At 44.5% G+C, this 17,429-nt stretch overlaps 2 protein-coding genes across 4 annotated transcripts in view; one reads left to right on the top strand and one right to left on the bottom strand.

Annotated features, from left to right (window-relative positions):
• Positions 1 to 342: 342 nt before the first annotated feature.
• On the bottom strand, positions 343 to 12,448 carry LOC109466063. The gene is made up of 10 exons (XM_019763665.1): positions 12,114 to 12,448; positions 11,228 to 11,353; positions 10,201 to 10,330; positions 9,302 to 9,461; positions 8,646 to 8,889; positions 7,979 to 8,138; positions 4,851 to 4,869; positions 2,546 to 2,639; positions 1,815 to 1,961; positions 343 to 1,489 (listed from the first exon to the last, which is right to left on the bottom strand). Exons 1-10 carry the CDS (start codon positions 12,174 to 12,176, stop codon positions 533 to 535), a joined length of 2,100 nt encoding a protein of 699 aa, XP_019619224.1. The 5' UTR covers positions 12,177 to 12,448; the 3' UTR covers positions 343 to 532.
• A 924-nt stretch (positions 12,449 to 13,372) lies between these two features.
• LOC109466059 (membrane progestin receptor beta-like) overlaps positions 13,373 to 17,429 on the top strand; it is an 8,050-nt gene continuing 3,993 nt past the window's right edge. The window contains exons 1-2 of one of the 3 annotated variants that reach the window (XM_019763659.1): positions 13,373 to 13,625; positions 16,024 to 16,066. In XM_019763659.1, the coding sequence (XP_019619218.1) occupies positions 16,034 to 16,066 (33 nt within the window). In that variant the 5' untranslated portion in view covers positions 13,373 to 13,625; positions 16,024 to 16,033. Of the gene's footprint in view, positions 13,626 to 13,955; positions 13,971 to 16,023; positions 16,067 to 17,429 lie in introns of those variants that run through there. The other 2 variants (XM_019763660.1, XM_019763661.1) reach the window with 2 other exon arrangements.

Here is a 17,429-nt window from a genome sequence, read left to right as displayed (position 1 = left end):
TTCTGGGATAGTTTTGAGGGTATTTGGAGAGTTTGTCCTGGATTCGATGCGTTTTAAGACTTGCGCGCAAAATGGGCATTTAATTGTATACTGTAAAATAATATGGATTTTTCAATTCCAAAAATAAATGCCTGTCGAAATATAGTACCTCCTTCTGGAGGTAAGTACTCCTTTAAGGGCTCGAAATACTGGGTGCATATGCACCTTCCTTGGTGCAGTTAAAACTGGAGCTGTGCAGATATTTCTGATGTCTACCTGCACCTAACCTGCACTGGTCCGTGTACTAGGTATATACAGGTAAGTGCAGGTAAAACTGGAGCTGTGCAGATATTTTTTATGTCTACCTGCACCTAACTTGCACTGGGCCATGTACTGGGTTGGTGGATGCATGTAATTGATGCCTTGACTGTCACCAGATATACAGAAAAAAGTATTTCAAGCCCTGACTCTAAATTACAAAGTTTAACTTGGTGTGCCACTAGCCAGGCATTGTCCTCCATCTTTACGCATAGTTATTTTGAAGGTAGATGAGTTAGTCCTCCTTAGGTTGTTTCGGTAGGAAGGGGATCTCCATTAACAAAGCCGCCATGAAGTCCTCTCCTCCCCGCTGGATTTGCTCCTGGTTGTCCAGAGGAAGAACGACGTAAACCAGCCACAGTCCGAGCCCAGCGTTCACGGCAACAGCCATAGCAGTAACTACAACCAAGGCGGCAAACACCGCATCATCATGGCCCTTCTCCCCGGTAGAAACAACCCCGTACACCGCCCCGCTTGTCGCCAGGCACGATAGCAGAAACATTGCCGGCAGAGAGAGCCGAATGGCTCTGACAATCTCGACGACTTTCTTGACATTTTGGCTGACCACAGTGATAATGACGCGGGCCAGCTTTTTGATAGTCCAGAACAATAAAACTGCCTCTAGCAAACATGCGGGACCGCCGATGAGAACTAGGGCGATCCTCTGAAGCCATAGCTGGGCCCCGGCCTCGGCGGACACCCAGGCTAGGGAGTACATGGACGAGACAAGGCCGAGGTGGGTCATCAGGGCTGCCGAATTAGACGTTACGCATTGTACGATCACGGCGAAATTCGTCTGGTCGGGGTCGAGTCCAAAAGAGATCAGCACTTGGTCCAGAAGTGCAGAGGTCACGATCAGGGAAACGAGGATGGCTGCAGTGCTGAGACATACCGCTAGGGACGCTGCCAACCTGGTGGCGTAAGTTGTCTCAGAAATGTCCAGCCACGGATGTGCGATGAGGTAGCAGACCGTGACGTAAAGAACCAGGCATGCGCAGATTCCCGTGAGCATGGCTAGTGTGAGCACCTTGGTGACGTCAGAGCCCTCGTGTTCCCTGGAGGATCGCCAGGTGGCGCTGCGCACACGTCGCACTTTGGAGACCAGACTGGACACCAGTTTACCACAGGTCACCAGGACGGCGATAGACAGGACCAAGACTAGTGTGGCGTGGTTGGCAAGCAGAAGCCGCGACTGTAAAAATCAATAAAACACACCTAAATCAGCGCACAAAAACATGTGTAAGATTCACGTTGTCACAATCTTCTGTAGTGAAACAATCTACCACCTGACCTGGTGCAATATATAATATGATGAATAAAAAATGAAGTGCTAAGTGTGCTAAGCCGAGAAAGCAGTATGTAAGATTTTAAAAGTCTAATTGGTATGACTCGGCCGAAACCGAACTCACTCTACTACCCACTCTGCTACCCACTTGGCGCATTGCACCGGCACTAAATTTTTTGGATTTTGCCGCCATGAAGTTGTATTGGATGCCTTTAACCGCAGTCGACCTCACCTTGACGTCGTCCTTCTGCCAGAGTGCCGGCAGATCCTGCTGCACAGCACTATATACACCCGTCCCGAGAGCAACCGCGGCACACAGGAACTGGAGTAGCGCAGACAACACACCGGGTCTTCCTCGGATGTCTTCTTCTTCTTCTCCCTGGTTATAGATAAGTTATTAGGTTATAGTTAAGATGTAAGGAATAGTCTTGACGTAGTGTGTGTGTGGTAACGGCAAAGTGTTCGGCTCAGAACCTAGAGGTCACGGGCGCGGGTTCAAATCCTGCCACGTCACCGATTGGGAAATGTACGATGTCCCTCACTTCGAATTCACTCAGGTGGAATAAGTACCTGGCTTCGGTTAGGGACGTCCCTTTGGATAGGACATTAAAAGGGGGCCCCGTGTTTGCCACACCACACGCACGTTAAAGAACCCACCATATCTTTCGAAAAAGAATAGTGTAAAAATTGAAGATCCTAATGAAACAAACAAACAAACTTAACTGCAGAAGGAAAATTATGCCTGTTTCCAAGATAGATGGATAGATTGAACCCTTCGGAACAAAATTATCTACTAGCACGGGAATGTTTCAATTGGGATCAGAGCTTTCGTCATGAGAAATTATCAGATCTTCACCGTTCCAGAAGGTTGAACAAACAAAAACAGTTGTTAGAAAACGATAGAATTTAACTTCTTTGTTAACTGTTTAAACGTTCTTACAAGTATGTTGGAATAAACTTTACCTCGCTCGACCACGAAGATTCTGTGCTAATAGTGCTGGACTTGACTGACAGCCTGCTCTTTCTGCGCGTTGTGGGCGGCATCTTCTGTTGAACACTCCTGTCCCGTTGTTTTGTTGTTGTTGTTGTTGTGACAACACAGTATGAAATTTCAAACACAGGCAGGCGTATGACGTCACTATTCGAATCAACGCTTGTTCCATTCGATTGTTTCGAAATGTTCGGTGGGTTGTTCGATTTCCATGTTGTTTTGTCAACACAGCACACAAACGCGCAAAGTCAAGTTACAGCATGGGCGATAGGCCACCGAGTTTTTGTTGAGATCGTTGTTACTTTATTCAAATATATACATGTACTTTATAGGTAACTGAACAACAAATTCACTGTGCACTCCGTACAAGATTCCCGAGAATCATACCCTGAACACATAACACCGTGAGGTCGGTCCGTTGAAAGATCTTGAAAGATTCCCGAGAATCATACACTCAACACTTCCGTCAATGGTTGAGTTTGAAAGATTCCCGAGAATCATACACTCAACACAACACACCGTGGACACAGTCCGTTGAAAGATTCCCGAGAATTCTCCACACTCATACATATATAACACATACTGGGTACTTGGTCGGCTGAATCACACTAAAAAGCACTCTCATTACTTAGCTGTTACTTCCGAATGGGCGTTCTGATAGAGATAGAAGGCGCAAAGGCCGACGGGAGTAGAACTGGTTTCGCAGTTATTCGAACGCGTTCGCAAAACCGCTGCTCGACTCGATAGAACCCCAAGCCGGGGCTAGCGCTAGCGATGATAACTTCAAAAAGTGTATACTAGTACTTAGTACCTAACCAAGCTAAAGCGTTCGGAAGTCGCCGTTGGGCTCTCGGCAATCTTCGGTATATGTTCGTATGGTTCTTTGGAATCCTTGTCAGGTTGTAGACCGAGTTCACAGTGTGTGTTGAGTGTATGATTCTCGGGAATCTTTCAACGGATTATGTCCATTCCTTGTGTATTGTGATTGCAACGGACTGAGTGAGTAACGCATTACATAGTGTATGTTATAACATAATCAAAACAATCGAGTTGTAAAATAGTTTTTAATGGTTTACAAAACAACATAGTTTTCAACAAAAACTCGGTAGCCTAGCGCCTGTGGTTACAGTCACCATTCATGATTTCCGGACAGGACCCTATCATCAAGGTAAATATCCTGGCGTTTTTTAGAAACAAAATGTTTCATTTTATCCATATCTTAAGTACCTGGAAAGATACCATGGTGCAGACTGCCGAGTGGTAAAAAATTACCTTCGTGAACACCAAAGGCAAGTACTCGGTGTTGAATTTGCGTAGAAACGTAAATAAACGGTAGACCAATCCTGTGTACTTACTCCGAACTTACGTAACGTCTAAGGCACACATCTTCCATCACCAATATGGAACCAAACTGGTGTACCGGGTTAACGCCACCAAATTTAAAGCAGGGTAGACTTTTTAGAAATGCTGTTGAGCATACAAAATACAGCATCCTTCAGTTTCAGTTTCAGTTTCAGTTTTATTGCAGTCAACTTGCCTGTACAAATAAATTTGTGCCATGAAATACGTTGACAGTTACATCAAAATGCAGTAAAAACACTGGGCTCTCAGGAACACGATTTAAAACGGTACATTATTATATTAAAAACGGACATTGTTGTACATATATAAAAACAGCTAAAAAGCGAACAAATGTAAACAGCAAGTACAAAGTATATCAGTTCCCATCGCTTAGCTCATGTTGTACAGCTTAATGGCTCTGGGGAAGAATGACTGTTCATGTCTCTTAGTACGGCTACGTGAAGTCATGACATGTCTAACTCGTCGGAGGTCATAGCCACTACGCAATGGACAGGATATAAAACAGTTCAGTGGGTTATCCTTATCATCTAGGATACTCCGGAAGACACGTAGTGTTGCCTGGTCACGCCTGGACGCCAAGGTAGGTAAGGAGTTCGTAGGGATGCCCATGATTCTGCAGCAGCGCTTTTGTACTCCTTCGAGAATGTGAGTCAGACGAATGGGCAGTCCTCCCCATACAGGACTAGCGTATTCCAAGATCGGGCGGATGAAAGACAGATATATCTGAGTGAGTACGTCCGGGGGAAGTCCAGCTTTCCTGGCGGCAGCAAGATAATAGATTCGGGGTCGGGTCTTGGATAGCATATACTGAACATGAGCGTCCCATGTAAGGTCAGCAGAGATATGTACGCCAAGTAGTTTGAACGAAGTAACCCTTTGGATCTGCTTGCCATCTACAGTAGGGTGTGGGGGCACAGGGACATTCTCCCTTCTCCTCGCGCTGACGATCATGTCCTTAGTCTTATCCCCATTAGTTGCTAGCGAGAATGGCACGGCCCACTCGGTAATGGCGTCCAGTGCCCTTTGTGTTTGGCCAGGAAGCGACCCCATTAGGTATTCACTGTTTGTTAAATCGTCGGCGTATTTGACTGGGAACACAGAGGACGGTAAACAGGTGTCTAACGAGTTAATGCAAATGACAAAGAGCAGTGGGGAAAGCAAACCACCCTGAGGCACACCCGCTAAGACTTCACGTGGTTCAGACAAACATGCTCCCCACTTGACCCGTTGGATTCTTCCCTCCAAGTAGCTGTGTATAGACAACCACAGATCCCGCCTTACTCCAAAGTCAGCCAATGTTAGTAGTTGCTGAACACCATCCACACAGTCAAACATACATGTCCTTGGTGCTGAACACCATCCACACACAAACACACATGTCCTTGGTGCTGAGCATCGTCCACACACAGGCTAACACACCTTTCCTCGGTGTTGAACACCATCCACACACAAACACACCTGTCCTCGGTGCTGAACACCATCCACACACAAACACACCTGTCCTTGGTGCTGAACAACATCCACACACAAACACACCTGTCCTTGGCGCTGAACACCATCCTCACAGGCAAAGATACCTGTCCTTGGTGCTGAACACCATCCACACACAGGCAAACACACCTGTGCTTGGTGCTGAACAAAAACCACACACATAGAGGCAAACATAATATTAAGTATTACAAAAACACTTGTAAATCTCTAGGACTCCATCCTTATGACATCAATTTATTTTAAAAAAATGCATGATGCACCCATTAGCAGAAACAATTACCAATAAAAATCCAGACCTGCATTGAATATATCAACCTATTACATGGAAAGTTTTAGCCTGGGTACCATCCCCAGTAGTATATTCGCAAACTCTATAACTGGGTCTGGACTTCAACACATATGTAGCGCCTGGAGTCTAATATTCGTTCAGATTTTGAACGAGCGCGCTGATTGGTCCTACTCGTCTAAGCCCTTTTTTGGGTGTGTACATATTAGGTAAGGGCTGTTCGGATGTCCGAACGGCGACGTTAGCGTCCGTTCGAACGTCCGAACGCCTTATCATCAACATGTCCGACGGCGAACCGAACGCTAAAGCGCACATGATATAGCCGTAGTCAGTCTTTCCGTGATAAATCATCAACATGGCTGACGCACAAGCCGCTCAGCTCACGGAGGTTGATGTTGACCTTGCAATCACGTCCGTTTTGGACGATTTAGACGGAATATCGTCGCTCAAAAATGAGCAAAAAGATGCATTGAATAATTTTGTTCGTGATGTTTTGGGCGTCCTACCGGTATTTAAAAAAAAAAAAGAACGCACCGAGAAAAGGAATACTCGCGCGAAGATCTGTGTTTACAAAACAACAAACATCACTTGAATAATGCAGGTGCGCCATTGGCCGTCGCCTCTGAGGCTCAGCCAATCAAATGAAGCCCCGCTGCTCGGGCTAGCTCATTACATGACGTCATGACCAATCGTTGTATATGTGTTCAAGTCCAGACAGAGTTATAGAGTTTGCGAATATACTACTGGGGATGGTACCCAGGCTAGGAAAGTTTAGGCACAGGTTAGCATATAAAATGCCTGCACAGTTCCAATTCTACTTGTACGAAGGTGCATATATGCACCCAGTATTTTGAACCCTTGTAAAAAATGGCCAGTTCAGTGTGGTAAAGGTTACGCACGAGTTTGTGGGTGAAGACAGTTGAGGAAGACCGTTGCTGAGGTGACAGTGTGGTGGTTCTTCAGTAGCCAGATCCCTGCCCGGAGAGCCCGCTCCTCAGCTGCCGGACACCCCTCCACATCAGCCACATGGGCCGCTCCAATGATCCTACAGACGGAATGCAAAAGTCGATGTGATGTTCAGGGGTACCAGAGTATACAGTGCAATTTTACGGAATACAGTGCAATTATATTAGTATACAGTGCAATTTTAAGGAATACAGTACAATCATATTAGTATACAGTGCAATTTTTATTTAGGCCATGTTGATTTGATTGTATGGATGGCATCCGCGGGCGCATGAATTTTCGTCTGTTTCCAAAAAAATAAATACGTAGTCCGTGTTCGTTCGACCATACTACAAATCGTACAAAGCAGCCGCAGAATGAGCAAATATATGCCTTAAGTTACAAAACGAATATTGGAAGACGATACTAATGTCGTAGGAGATGCCAAAATCAGTCCAAACGGCAAAGAAGAAAATGTGAAGAAATAAAAATGAAGAGTCTATTTTTCGCCATACCATACATCGTCTACCAGATACCCTTGACCCAGTGTTGACGTCACACTTCAAAGAAGCCACGTGACAAGCTTCACTGGGTCAGTCTACCGAGGAAGACCAAAGTGACTGGTCGAAAGCTCTAGGTGAGAGAATTTTTTGTGTTGGAACAAGAGTTTTAACTTTAAACATACTCAAATGTTTAGTCATTTGCTTAACCTTCATGACGACGTAGATTTCATAATGAAGGCAACTTTTTTGCCACGATTATTTTTTATTCGCCCTCTCGCATCAGTTCTGGAGTCCCAGAGGATGTCATCCACATAATCAAATCAACATGGCCTTAATGATAAAAGTATTTTTGCTCATTTCATACCCCTCACCTTCTGATGACCTCACATCCTGCAAAACCGGCGACTTCCGGCATGAGCTGGGAGAAGTACGATGTCGCATCTTCTCGTGTTGTCAGATGTTTGCTGTATGTTTCACCTGGATAACAGAGATGTAAGACCTGTCGAGTATTGTTGGGTTTCTTGATCTCAAAATAACTGCATTATGAATGAATTAATAAATGAATGGTTTATGATAAGTGGTACCAGGCAGCTAATAAAAGCTGAATTGCGTACTCTGTACAATACAACACAGGGAAAATAGAAGGGGCGTCGATCTTGAAACTGCATTATAAAACATCAATAAATAAACCAATAAAAACAATTTTTGTTTTAATTATGATTGCAACATAGATCTGGCAGGGTTTCTGGTTTCACATTCTTCTTATTATCATTTACTAAAATTGGTTTTTATGCGCACATAAACAAACAAAACAATACCTGTCAGTAAAATCGCCTGACACAACAGTTCACAGAACTCCCTGCTTTCTGCACCAGTCCCCTTCTCCTTGTGTGCAGAGTAAGAAAAGACGTAGCTGGCCAGTAACAGACCCAGATCAAAGGCCGATGGACCGACGTACGCAAACTCCGCGTCTATGACCTGGGCATGAAAGGCAGACTAAATTCACAAGGAAATTGTTACTCAAGCAACTGGATAGGTTTCGAAAGCTATCTGACGTTTTAAGTAGCATCCGCTGCTTTTCAGTCACTGACAAAAAGTGATTGCTACTTGAAACTTCTGACAATTTTCAAAACCTATCCAGTTGCTTGAGTAACAATTTCATTGTGTATCTCAGTACCTGGATGTCTAACCTTTATTAACGGCACTGCTAAATTCTACGGTCAAAGCACTAATGAATCTAATTCTAAAGACTCTGTGTTCTACAAGCAAAGCTGCTCTAATTTTGAAATGACAAATTGTTGTTTATTGCATAGACAAGACGGGTGAAAATAACCCTGTCACTGGATTCAGGCCATTGTCTCCATGAAAACTGAGCTAGACTGAGTTGTTTTGACATGTCACCACATGCACATCCCACAAAACCTAAAAACATTCATGGAGGTATAAAATAAAGAATTCTTGTCGTGAATGTGTTGTGTTCCCTACCTTAACACTTCCATCCCCAGGTCTGACAAGAACAGACCCGCTGTGGAGATCACCGTGCACCAAGCACTCCCGCTTCTCCAGGAAAAGTCGCTTAAACTTTCCCACGATGCTTAGTAGTTCCGTGTCATCGTGCACAAGATGGAGGATTGCCGTTATTGGCTCTGAGCTGTGATTGGTCGGGTCGTCCTTTTGAAAAGGCCGCGTGAAGATGTACTGTTCTGTTAGAGATACCATGGCTGGGTTTCTGGAAGCAAATCAGTAAGATTTTAATTCTCTTAGGTTATTTTGCAAGGGTTTTGCACTTTTTCCATGATCTGCGTTAGCACATTCATATTGACTCATGTACACACACACACACACACACACACACACACACACATACACACACACATACACACACATACACACACATACACAAATACCTCTTTCATGGAGATAAATACTCAGAAATGTTTGGGAACAATCAGTCTTGGGATAATAATTGTCAAGACTGCTCACCTTGACATAACACATAGTATCCAATCATAACGTTACAATCCTTAACAAGTGTATTCCAATTGCCCAGTCCAAAGACATGGCCTCCCTGACAAAATGTGAAGTATAGTGATAACTGAATAGCTCATTTTAAACGTAAGCGATAGATAAAAATTAGTCACCTGAATGATGTCAGTAGTTCATTTTGGCTTTGATGACACGTTGCTGAATGAACACGGGCCATAAAAACTGCAATATTCCTTACAGCTGCTAGATGGAGCTTGCCTCTGATCAGCTCTGCTTGTAGTGTGACGTACCCATCAGAGAGGTCCTCCATGACAACTGATGCAGACAGTAGGAACAAAATGTATATACCAGATAGGCTTGCCTAAACCCCAACACACATGTTGAACATGCAGCCTGAAAGGTAGGGCGTAGAGCGTTATAAAGATTATAAATATCCAGAGCTTTACACCAGTTGTACTGAACATGTACATTGAAATTTAACAATATGGTCACACTGTTCAAGTAGAAAATAAAATATAAAAAAATAGAATATAATAAATAAAAACAGCTTCTCCTTTTTATCTTTCTCTAGATCTGTAAGATAAGTTTCAAAATGAAATAAATGGAATAGGTAAGCATGCCATAAAATCACACCTCAGCCAGCATGTGAGTGATACCTTTAAAGGTGGTCTTACGGCTTGCCTTCTAAGATAAACACCCGATGTTGATGGCAACCTGAAATATTGGTAGCCTTCTGGCTTAGGTTGCCTACTTGCCAACCTGAATTGGGTCGTGTGGCGTACCGGTAGAGTGTTCACCTCGGAACCAAGATGTCCCGAGTTCGAACCCTGCCATGCCATCGATCTTTTGCCCTTGGGAAAGGTACTTTACACGAATTTCCTCACTTTACTCGGGTGAATATGAGTACACATGTATGTCTGTTATCCGTTCATGCGTTTTTCTGCGTTAGCGGTGGCATAAATATAAGTTGAAAAAACTTAAGTGTGCCGTCGCCATGTCTTGTAATAAATGTTGGAATAGAAAAAAAACTGAGGAAAAACGATTTCCTGCTTACACATGTGCCTGTCCTGGATGAGAAGGTAAGGTCGAGGACTGTAACCTGGGATGATTTCGTGAAACTTCTGCAGCGCCTGGTACTCAATGGTGTAGCGATGGACACTCAAGGGATACTCTGGACCAAGGCACTGGCACGGGGAGAAAAAAAATTTTGGTCAGTCTTTTTGGTGCCCCTGGCGCTAAACACCATCTACACACTGACTAACATACCTGTCCACAGGCATACGCACCTGTCATTTGTACTAAAAACCATCCACACACAGCTAGGCAAACATTCCTGTCCCTAGCGATGAACACCATCCACACACAAACATTCCTGTCCTAGCGATGAACACCATCCACACACAAACATTCCTGTCCCTAGCGATGAACACCATCCACACACAGGCAAACATTCCGGTCCTTGGTACTGAACACCATCCACACACAGGCTAACACACCTGTCCTTGGTGCTGAACACCATCCACACAGAGACAAGCATTCCTGTCCTTCGCGCTGAACACCATCCACACACAGACTAACATACCTGTCCTTGGTGCTGAATACCATCCACACGCAGGCAAACATTCCTGCCCTTTGGTGCTGAACAATATCCACACACAGACAAGCATTCCTGTCCTTAGTGCTGAACACCATCCACACACAGGCAAACATTCCTGTCCTTGGTACTAAACACCATCCACACACATGCATACGCACCTGCCCTTTGTGCAAAACACCATCCACACACAGACTAACATACCTGTCCTTGGTTCTGAACACCATCCACACACAGACTAACATACCTGTCCTTGGTGCTGAACGCCATCCACACATAGGAAAACATTCCTGCCCTTGGTGCTGAACACCATCCACACACAGGCAAACATTCCTGCCCTTGGTGCCGAACACCATCCACACACAGATCTGTATGTAATTTGCATATGCATTAAAATTTGTACACAATGTAAACAAAAATGGCCATCATTCATTCGTATAGATTTTGATTTTCCAACAAAATATCTGTCGATGTCCTTTGGCCTAACCTTGATGAAGGTGGGGCTGCCTTTACGATGACAGATGACGCAGGGTCCTGTCTGTGGGACCACACGGAATACGTGGTTGAGGTTTCCGTCCCCCACCTCGGACACGTCACAGGCACCCTGCACAAACTGTACAGAACGTACAAGATAAGATTTGGTGGTGGGGTCGTGTGGCGCAATGGCAGCGTGCTCGACTCGGAACCAAGAGGTCCCGGGTTCGAGTCCTGACATGCCACCGATCTTGTGCCCTTCGGAAAGGCACTTTACACGACTTTCCCCACTGAACTCAAGTGAAAATGAGTATTGTCTGTCCAGTATTCGTTTCTATGTGTGAGAAACAACACCAGGAACATCTGCCTTTGTCCCACGCGTATTGCACTGTTGCAATTTCAATAAATCTAATCAAAATTAAACCAAATCAAGATCACTCTGGTGCCGATGACTGGCATTTCTCCTGTCGGAAATTTGTTGAATAATTCCGAAAGATGTTACAGTATTAGTAATATTATTATTACACCATTACAGTGTATGAAATAGGTTGATAGTGACCATACATACCTGAACAAGACTGGAAACCCTATGATACCAAGGTAGAAATTCAGTTCAATGCGACATGTGGAATATTGGCTGTAATGTTATTGCTTACCTGCGCCACCTAGCGAAATCCATTGAAATCACACGCCCAATACACAATTGCATAATCATGAGTTAGCGGAACAAACATCGGTGCCAGCGTAATTATACCCAACTCAACGCTGTCGGCTGGAATACAAAAGAGTCAGACATACAAAGTATATTACAGGGTGTTCTTCAGTCGACACGTCAGAGAGCCCATGTTATCGTGGTGACTGATAGAGTGAGACTGAGACGTACATGTTAGTAAACCTACCTGCAAACATGGAATATGAGTGACGTGTTCCCTCAACACACGGAGGAGGCTTTCCTTATCCATTACTTATGTGCACCAACCTTCGAACAAGTTAAACGGCTGCAAATATGGTGCACAGAGCACATGGGGCTGGTCCGTGTACGTTAGTACCTACATTTAGCTTTACTACAGTACTAGTGGGAGTATGTATCGTCTGCGTCCCGTGACAGTCATGTGATCTTTTGTTTTCCTTCCATTTGGGGCATTTACTTTAGTAGAATGATGTACGTGTATTGTATCTAATACGTGTTGAGTTTTAGATTTGAAGTGTTTCATGTGCACAATGCAGTTATCAATAGTATAGCCGTGAGATAGGTTCTTGTGGCACAGTCTGCCCACCTGTCTATACGGGCGTTCGCTGTTTTTGTTTACATTATGTAAAGTAGGAAGGCAAATAACCGAACTATCATCCCGAGTTTTATGTCTACCACCCGCTGCAGTTATTACCTTTTGTTAACATATAACGCAATTGGAAACTACCCAACGAATTGAGGGTGCGTCGAATCAAAGTTTACAACCTAAGTAACAAAACTTGTGTCTGCCTAACCCACATGCGTAGTTTGTTGTGTCGGGCGTGTACCCGCGTGTGCACAGGGAGTTTAGTTTATTTGATGAAGGAGATTATGCAATGTCATTGATTTGATCAGTGAACCACTGAGGACAAAGTACAAGTGACTACTCCCAATACTTTTAGAAACCTTTGACCCACTTTGGTTCTTTATGACGTAATCAGGGAGGTGTACATTGCCCAGCTCGAGAGAGCTACCGTTCGGCTACCTGATCATCCAAGCAGATCTTATCTAGAAGTAATTAGGACACTGTGGCGATACAAAACGTAAATTTTGTGGTAATTTCTTCAAAAAGCCAGTAGAATCAACCATACTCATTGCAAATAAGTGCCATTGAGGAAGTATTAGGTGTCAAATAAAATAGGACGGCTAACGAGCGTGTTTCAAAGCTGGAAACACAGCCATACCATATTCTGTGTGTTCTTACTGTTAAGTCATTTATTCAACATTCATGGCCGCGTAGATTTCATAATGAAAGCAACTTTTTAGCCAAACATTTTTTCGCACGCTCGCATCAGTTTTGGGGTTACCAGATCAGAGGATGACATCCATATAATCAAATCAACATGGCCCTGACTAGTCAAAACACTAACAGAAATCTGATACAGCTCAGTCAATCAGCTGGGCGAGTGACGTCACGCCATACCGGAAATGAAAAGCCGGCCACCGGCGCAAGCGTAGAGACAGCCCCAGTATGACATGTATGTATGGTGGTACCGAGGTGACATTTAAAACATGCAGCCAACTCCAGAAACGAGTCCGACAAGTTTAGTTCTATTGTTCCTTTCGCCGGTGGCTGTCCTTACTGAGGGTGTGGTGGTGTTAGACCGTGGCGTAGATCGGCCTTGACACGGAGAAGGAAGCTACAGACAGTCGTGAAACACCAGAAAACTTCTGATCAATGGTAAGTCGTGGGCACATAGTACAGCACATGTAACAGGTCTGCAATATACACAACAGCCCTGAAATACATAGTACGTAATACAGCACGATCCAGCCTGGTGTCCAGTCTATCGTAGCCTGGGGCGAGTTGTTTTCGGGGCTCTAATGGTTTTCCCCCGTCCAGCTCAACTGGCCGCCCGGTGGAAGTGTTACGAGCTGTAGGGTCAGCTTTTTGTACGCCAGGAGTTGAATAGCAGTACCTGGGTCGGGCGGCGAAGAGCTCCTGTAGTCCCGAAGAGAACCCGCCCCTACCACGGTAGACTGGACACCACGACCAGGCATCAGACAGATATAGACTTTGCCCCAGGTGGGAGAGAAAGGGGAGGGGGGCACGTCAGGTCAAACAATGAATGAAATGTTTGTTTTGTATTCTAATGCAAGGTGAGAGAAATACAAAACTCGAAGCCCTCAGTTTTGTCTTGCATATATTTTGAACCATATTCTAGTCGCCCTGGCACAGCATGTCTAATGGTTGAGTAGTACGGTTTGATGGTGCATCGTGGCGACTACGAACCGCCAGACTTGCCTGGTGAGACAGGCATTCGGTATGGCACCGTGCAGGGGACGGGGGAATGCGTGATAAACACGGCATGTGGCCGATAGTGTTACCGTTCCGGACGTGTGGGGGGAACCACTGAATGATTTCAGGGGTGCACGTTAACCTAGATCGCGAAACACTTTCAAACAGTAATATTTCGACAAGATCCACAGAAGAACTAGTAAACCATCGAGTCAATACAGTTACAGAGTTATTAAAGGGACTGTTAATAGGGCACAGTCATCCGTGAGCTAATTACGTTGTTTGGGGTGTAGCTAAGGCCATGTTGATTTGATTATATGGATGACGTACTCTGTACGTGTACTCCTGCAAGAATTTTCGTTTCACAAAACAAAAAAGTTTTCGACCTTACAGTAAGTCGTACAAAGCAGGTACAAAATGAGCAAATATTATATGTCGTTAATTCAAAAAAGGTACTATTGGAAAACGACGCTATTGTAGAATGCCAAAATTCATTCCAAAAGAAAAGAAGAAAATGTGAAGAGATGAAAATGAGAGCCTGTTATTTGCTTTACCATACTGTGTGTGTGTTTAGATATTTGTTAAACTTACGTAGATTTCATAATAAAGGCAACTTTTTTTTGCCAAACCATTTTATTCTCGAATACGTCTTTGGATTCCCAGAGAATGTCATCCATATAATCAAATACGCCGCATTTAGGCCTAAGGTGTTAGATCCCATTTTACCCTAGGCAAATCCACCATAATTAAGGGTCTTGATTGTGTGAAGTGCGAAGACACCGACCCAGACGAAAACAAGTTGTCCAAATATGAACGTCTCATCCTAGCATTAGAAGTCTATTGTAGCATTTGCTGAGTTTACAGCAGCGACTGTAGGCCGAGTTTACACTGCCCACCACTGAGTACGTACAAACTAATCTCCAAGCAGATCTTTTGGTGGGGGTAAGACAGTCAAATTGGCCAGTCTGTATCCATTTCCATTTCCCCGGGGAAATGGATACAGACTGGCCAATTTGATACTGTCTTACCCCCACCAAAAGATCTGCTTGGAGATTACTTACAAACGATGTGTAGGCGAAAGTGAAAGGCCTTAATATAATGTGGATCACACACACAAATTTGAAAAAAAAAAGACTCCCCCTTTCATAACAAAGTCTTTTTCCTCTGTCCACTTTAAATCTTTGGATCAGCCCTCGATCATCTAATCGGTGATGGAAAGCAGAACACAAGATAAAACTCACGCAGGACAGTTCTGGGTCACACTGTCAAGAATTTACCTCACAAAAATGATTTTTATTACCATCGCCTTAGGCCATGGGGTGAAGAGCTAAATGCATACTGTACTCGTAGATAAAGATGACTCAAACTCAAAGGCTAATTCTGTTACAGACACATAGTCGAATTCGGCGTCCCAAACGCTAGCTCAACGCCCCCAACTATGGTTAGGAGTAGGTCGGGACCAAGGTCGGCTGGTGTTCGGCCAGGTCGGCTACTGTTCGACTACATGTACACCAACCGAATGTTTCAAAAGTTTCAAACATTCTGGTGTGGACGGGAGGTTCGGTCATGGTTGACTGGTGTTAGTGTGTCGTTCAGGGCATGGTTGGCAGTCAACTTTGACTCAAATTTAGCTCAAAGTCGATTCGTATAGAAAGGCTTGGCCTTAAAATCTGGCCGGCTGGTGTTCGGGGGAAGGTTCTGAATGTGTGAAACCGGCTTAAGGCGGTGTAGGTCGGTGGTGGTAAGGTGGTTAATAATAGGGAGAACCTCCTTGGTAATGGGAAGAGATGGTCGTTATATAATCCTGGGTTTGTTGTCTGTCCCTTCCACCGCACCACAGTAGGACCAGGATGGTACCCAGGAAGCCTTTAGAAATACTGAAGGTATGATGCTGTTTTTGTTATATCCTTTTGTTCTGGCATGTTCGAGGCTGCACTTTCTCTATTCTTACGCCTGTATAATATAACAACACGAAAGAAGAACTAAAGTTTAAAAGCCGACGTTTCGTAGCTTCCACTAGGCCTTCATACGGGGGTACGACTCGTAAAGTTCGGTAAAAAAAGGGGGTCATAGTTGGCCAGGAGCATGGGAGAATCAGTCCGCGGGATTTTGGGCAAATGAACTCTACGGTGGCTATTAAAACTTAGGCTATTAAAAATCGTGATTTTTTCTAGCGTTGCGGAGCGAAAATTCGGATGGTACCCAGGTTAATGCTTTTTGAACCCTCGTTGTTAGTCTGGTGGAGACTACTAGACGTTTCGGTGATCGGAGACAAGTATACTATTCACACTGCGTAATCACTGGATCATCCTTAATGAGTTATGGAGCAGTGCCGGAGTCGCGCGATGAAAACAAGTCCCTTCATATCCACTTATTATTATCAGGGTGGGGTGTGGGGGGGAATCAAAAATGCCTGCTGTGTTCAAGCTGGCTTCAACCTTCCTCCCGCTCACTGCTTCAGGGACCTGTCTCCACCGCACTCCCCGGAGGGCGGATGTTTCCAGTAAATGCACAGAGTGAATGGGCTATCAGCCCCTTATATGGGGTGTGATGACGTCATTGGCGGATTGATCCAATAATTAAGCAGTGAGAAAAGTATACTATTCACACTGCGTAATCACTGGATCATCCTTAATGAGTTATGGAGCAGTGCCTACGTCGCTCCTCTCTTCCGTCTATCCCATCTCATATCCACCTTTTCCTGTCACCTCTTTACTCAAAACCCCATACTCATTCCCACACTAATACCTCCTTTATACCACAAGGCGTATTCTCCTTTAAACAGACCGTCTCAAATATCCTATGTCAGACATGAGGCGATAGATCCCATTGTACTGTTCATCTTTCTTTCGACCGAATGGACTGAGGCCAACCTCTTTCTTCAGGATCTTAATATTCCCAAATGTTGTGCGCTGTCTGACAAAGATGCATTTGCTATTAGTTGGTTCCCATAATACTACTTCGCATGCCATCGGCTCGGCCTAAGTGTTCCCCGTAGTATCCATCGAGCCCAGTACTTCTTATCCTTATCTTATCCGACCGACCGTGGAGTCTCTATAAGAACCTGAATTCCTCCCATGATTCTCCCGTACCACGTTCAGCGCTCTCCTTAACATTCGAGTACCTAAGCACTTTCGTGTGCTAATCTCGCGACCATACATCAGTACATACCCGACCATAGCTGTGAAAAATCTTCCTTGAGTGTTGGAGTCGTATCCCTTGCCATTCTACGCAAAACTTTCCAGA

This window comes from Branchiostoma belcheri, unplaced genomic scaffold, assembly GCF_001625305.1.
Source record: "Branchiostoma belcheri isolate BF01 breed outbred unplaced genomic scaffold, Haploidv18h27 scaffold16, whole genome shotgun sequence".
Lineage (NCBI taxonomy): Eukaryota > Metazoa > Chordata > Leptocardii > Amphioxiformes > Branchiostomatidae > Branchiostoma > Branchiostoma belcheri.
Note: the sequence above shows the minus strand (reverse complement) of the source record. Positions and strands in the feature narration are given on the sequence as shown.